At 44.5% G+C, this 5,414-nt stretch overlaps 1 protein-coding gene across 1 annotated transcript in view; it reads left to right on the top strand.

The window, feature by feature from the left end:
- Positions 1-4,272, top strand: part of LOC135096379 (uncharacterized) — a 10,335-nt gene extending 6,063 nt beyond the window's left edge. The window contains exons 4-6 of the mRNA XM_063997846.1: positions 1,053-1,287; positions 2,049-2,240; positions 3,285-4,272. Of these exons, the coding sequence (XP_063853916.1) occupies positions 1,053-1,287; positions 2,049-2,240; positions 3,285-3,817 (960 nt within the window). The 3' untranslated portion in view covers positions 3,818-4,272. The remainder of the gene's footprint in view (positions 1-1,052; positions 1,288-2,048; positions 2,241-3,284) is intronic.
- The last annotated feature ends 1,142 nt before the right edge of the window (positions 4,273-5,414 follow it).

Raw genomic sequence — 5,414 nt, 5'->3', positions numbered from 1 at the left:
GTTTTGCGTGTGTTTTGATGTGTTTGCGTGTGTTTTGAGGTGTTTTGCGTGTGTTTTGAGGTGTTTTGCGTGTGTTTTGTGGTGTTTTGCGTGTGTTTTGATGTGTTTTGCGTGTGTTTTGTGGTGTTTGCGTGTGTTTTGTGATGTTTTGCGTGTTTTGAGGTGTTTTGCGTGTGTTTTGAGGTGTTTCCGTGTGTTTTGTGGTGTTTGCGTGTGTTTTGTGGTGTTGTGTGTTTGTTTTGTGGTGTTTTGTGTGTGTTTTGGTGTTTTGCGTGTGTTTTGTGGTGTTTGCGTGTGTTTTGTGGTGTTTTGTGGTGTTTTGCGTGTGCTGTGGTGTTGTGTATTTGTTTTGTGGTGTTTTGTGTGTGTTGTGGTGTTTTGCGTGTGTTTTATAGTGTTTACTTGTGTTTTGCGTGCGTTTTGTGGTGTTTTGCGTGTTTTGGTGTGTTTGAAGGGTGTTAGTGTGTGATTTGGTGTGTTTTGCGTGTGTTTGAGTATGTTTGGCGTGTTTTGGTGTGTTTAGAGGTGTGTCTGTGTGTTTTAGGGGGTGTTTTAATGTGTTTTAATGTTTTGTGTGTGTTTACAAGATACCCAAAAAAAACACTCACAAAACACCCTCAAGCACACTCAAACACACCCCAAAACACACTCAAAACACCCCAAAACACTCAAAACACCCCAAAACACACTCAAAACCCCCAAAACACACTCAAAACACCCCAAAACACACTCAAAACACCCCAAAACACTAAAAAACACACTCAAAACACCCCAAAACACACTCAAAACACTCAAAAACACACTCAAAACACCCCAAAACACTCAAAACACCCAAAAACACCCAAAACACACCCCAAAACACACTCAAAACACCTAACAACACACACAAAGTACCCCAAGGCGAACAGAAAACACCCCAAAACACACAAACACTCAAAACACCCAAACACACAAACATATCCCAAAACACACTCAAAAGACATCCCAGCTCTCTCTCTCTCTCTGTCTCTTGCCAAGCCAAACTCCAACACTCTCTCTCTCTCCACAAACAGCGGTGTTCCTCCCAAACCTTCTTCCCTTCGTGCGACATCCCACGCAACACGGCTCCGGAGATATGGCCTCAAATGTTCAACCTTTACTTCAACCTGTCTGAGAACTTCGACAATAAGCTGGATATCATCAACGCCACTCTTCGCCTCTACAAGAACAACTCCTTGCCTATCCAGGGCGTGACCAAGCTCCTCATCAAAGCCCACGTCTACACCAGAAGCCTCACTAGAAGAAGAAGTAAGTGTTTCTTCCACAGGGCCGTACGCTGAAATACTTCCGTGCCTCAACTGCTCCGCTATATTGCAAAGGCTGTAGTTGAGGTTACACGAGGGTTTTTAAGGGTGTTTTTAGGGTTGTAGTGAGAGATTAACAACATTTCTACATTCCAAAGGCTGTAGTTGAAGTGACGCGGGTTTTTAAGGGTGTTTTTAGGGTTGTGGTGACAGATTAACAGCATTTCTACATTCCAAAGGCTGTAGTTGAAGTGACGCGGGTTTTTAAGGGTGTTTTTAGGGTTGTGGTGACAGATTAACAGCATTTCTACATTCCAAAGGCTGTAGTTGAAGTGACGCGGGTTTTTAAGGGTGTTTTTAGGGTTGTGGTGACAGATTAACAGCATTTCTACATTCCAAAGGCTGTAGTTGAAGTGACGCGGGTTTTTAAGGGTGTTTTTAGGGTTGTGGTGACAGATTAACAGCATTTCTACATTCCAAAGGCTGTAGTTGAAGTGACGCGGGTTTTTGAGGGTGTTTTTAGGGTTCTCTCTCTCTCTCTCTCTCTCTCTCTCTCTCTCTCTCTCTCTCTCTCTCTCTCTCATTACTGATGGTGACAAGAAGTTTAAACAGACAAGCGTTTTTCATTAGGGACTGCCATGTGTCCTGAACTAACCCTTGTGTTCTTGTGTACTACTACTACTACTACTACTACTACTACTTTCACCCTTGTGCTCCTGTGTACTCCAACAAACTAACCAATCCCTCTCTTCGTCTCTTTCCCAGACCGCACTAAGCTCCTCGCTGAGACACAGGTAACTAGTGACTACATCGGCTGGGTGACTCTCTCGGTGACTGACATCGTGAAGCGCTGGAAGAGGCACAAGAACAACCACGGAGTTAAGATCACAGTGAACGACGTGCGGAACAGACCTTGGGACGCCCCGAGTATCTTTGTCACGATGGACTGCGCCGCGGGTATGTACAGTACGTGTGTGTCTCGCTGTGTTTAGGTGTGGTTAGGTGTGTCTAGCGGGTGTGTTTGGAGGCTAAGTCTGTTTTGAGCTGGTTTGGGTGTGTTTTGAGGGAGTTTGGGTGTTTTGAAGGGATTGGGTAGTGTTTGGGTGTGTTTGGGTGTGTTTTGAGGGTGTTTTGGTGTGTTTTGGTGTGTTTTGAGGGTGTTTGGGTGTGTTTGGGTGTGTTTTGAGAGTGTTTGGTGTGTTTTGAGGATGTTTTGGTGTGTTTTGGTGTGTTTTGAGGGTGTTTGTGAGTGTTTTGGTGTATTTTGAGGGTGTTTGTGAGTGTTTTGGTGTGTTTTGAGGGTGTTTGGGTGTGTTTTGGTGTGTTTTGAGGGTGTTTGTGAGTGTTTTGGTGTGTTTAGAGGGTGTTTTGGTGTGTTTTGAGAGTGTTTTAGTGTGTTTTGGTGTGTTTTGAGGGTGTTTGTGAGTGTTTTGGTGTGTTTTGAGAGTGTTTTAGTGTGTTTTGGTGTGTTTTGAGGGTGGTTGTGAGTGTTTTGGTGTGTTTTGAGGGTGTTTGTGAGTGTTTTGGTGTATTTTGAGGGTGTTTTGGTGTGTTTTGGTGTGTTTGGAGGGTGTTTGGGTGTGTTTTGGTGTTTTGGTGTGTTTGGAGGGTGTTTGGATGTGTTTTGAGGGTGTTTGTGAGTGTTTTGGTGTGTTTTGAGGGTGTTTTGGTGTTTTGGTATGTTTTGAGGGTGTTTGGGTGTGTTTTGGGGTGTTTTGGGGTGTTTTGAAGTCCGTGGTATGTTTGGAGATGAGTGTAGTTATGTTTGGAGATATTTTAGCGTGTTTTGCTTGCGTTCACTCTCTCCTCCTTCTAGCACTATCCTGACTCTCCCACTAATAGCGTAGAATAGTTGCCCAAACTACGTAGTGAGGACCACAGAGGGGGTATTGCTGTTTGGACTTCCTTTGTATTCCTTTGGACTAGATACCACCACCACCACCACCACCACCACTACTACTACTACTACTACTACTACAACCCCTACTCCCTCTCCCACAGGTTTAGTACCACTGCCATTTGAAGTACAGACAGAACAAGAGGGGCAGCAGTACCCAGCCTTGAACGTTCGCCTCGGAAGTCCTGACGATGAACCAGACACAGCCATGCCGTCCTCTGCTCCTATCGCCGCCACGCCCTCCACCAAGCAAGTCCCGCCCCCGCCTTCCCCCACCATGCAGGGAGACGACCCGGCGCCCCTCTACGAGTACAACTACGAGAGTGATGTGGAGGAGGAGGAGAATAAGGAGAGGCAGACAGAAGGGAGCGATCCTCTACAACCTTCATTCCAACCACCTTCAGGTTTCCAAGATGGTCAGACTGAGCCACCAGCCTTCCGTTATCAAAGTTCTACTGAAGCGCCCACACCGCCCACCACGCCCCCCACGCCCACCTACCGCCTCTCCCAGCACACTACCCCCTTTCCCTCGCCCACCCCACCCATGGTCAGATCCAGGGGTTCCTCTCGAAGGCGCGGCACCTCCCGGGACATGAGGCATCGTAGGAAACACAGGGGAGGCCATCGCAGGGTGTAAATGATCGCGTCGTCTTCCTCCTCCTCCTCCTCCTCTTCTTCCTCCTCTTCCTCTTGCTATCAGTACACCTCACCCCCTGTACATACCCCCCCACCCCTCCAGGACCTCTCCCTCTCCCTCCCACGCCCATGCACCCACCGCTATTTATAAAAGAGAGAGAGAGAGAGAGAGAGAGAGAGAGAGAGAGAGAGAGAGAGAGAGAGAGAGAGAGAGAGAGAGAGAGAGAGAGAGAGACACACACACACACACACACACGAGACAGAGGCAGAGAGAGAGAGAGAGAGAGAGAGAGAGAGAGAGAGAGAGAGAGAGAGAGAGAGAGAGAGAGAGAGAGAGAGAGAGAATCGTAGATCTGTGTACAAAGTGAAATATTTCGTGTGTGTGTGTGTGTGTGTGTGTGTGTGTGTGTGTGTGTGTGTGTGTGTGTGTGTGTGTGTGTGTGTGTGTGTGTGTGTGTGTACATGCCACGTAGATAAGACAAACAAACAAACAAGGGCGGTGAAAGTTATTTACAAATTTAAAGAGAAAACAAAAACAAGTAAACAAACAAACAAACAAACGCATTCCAAACAAAACAACCAAACACGGCAAAAGTGACTTAAACAAACAAACAAACAAACAAACAAACAAAGGATACATGGCTAATGACTCATCACCCATTAACTTCCTCCCCCCCAACCACCTCTTTCCTAACTACGCTGAGAGGACACCCACCAGTCACTCCCTAAGTTAAATTATTCACACACCTAATCAGTCAGTCAGTCAGTCAGTCTCACCCTATCAAGCCAGTGACTGATCGCCTGGCTGACTGACTCCCTTGCAAACGGTGGGAACGAGAAGTCATTTCAGTCAAAAGCCACGGGTATATTCAGTTAGTCAGTCAGTCAGTCAGTCAGTCAGTCAGTCAGTCAGCCAGTCAGTCAGTCAGTGTAATACTTAAGTACCTGTTCTAACCCAATTAACCTGCTTAGAATTACAATGTGGTGTGGGAGGTGATAGTAGTAGTAGTAGTAGTAGTAGTAGTAGTAGTAGTAGTAGTAGTAGTAGTAGTAGTAGTAGTAACGGTTCTAGTTGTTGTTGTTGATGTTATTATTGTTGTTACTATTGTTTTGTGTATTACTATTACTACTACTACTATTACTGTTACTACAACTACTACTACTACTACTGATGATGATGATAATGATAATGATGTTAATGTTATCTGCCCTGTACTACTACTACTACTACTACTACTACTACTACTACTACTACTACTACTACTACTACCACTCCTCCTCCTACTACTACTACTACTACTACTACTACTACTACTATCCTGTGCTAGATTATTAATGGTAGTAATAGTAGAAGACTAGTATGAATAATGAGGCTTTGGCATTAAGTGAAACGTAGTCCAATATGATTTTAGTTGTTAGTGAAGGAATTATTATTATTATTATTATTATTATTATTATTATTATTATTATTATTATTATTGTTGTTGTTGTTATCATTATTGTTGTTGTTTTTTTCTATTTTTTATCTCCTTCTTCTTCCTCCTCCTCTTCCTCATATATATACATTTTTTTCTGTTATGATGTAAGACAAATTTTCA

The sequence above is a fragment of the Scylla paramamosain genome, unplaced genomic scaffold, assembly GCF_035594125.1.
Source record: "Scylla paramamosain isolate STU-SP2022 unplaced genomic scaffold, ASM3559412v1 Contig3, whole genome shotgun sequence".
Classification (NCBI taxonomy): Eukaryota; Metazoa; Arthropoda; class Malacostraca; order Decapoda; family Portunidae; genus Scylla; species Scylla paramamosain.
This window is presented reverse-complemented; position numbering and strand designations above follow the sequence as displayed.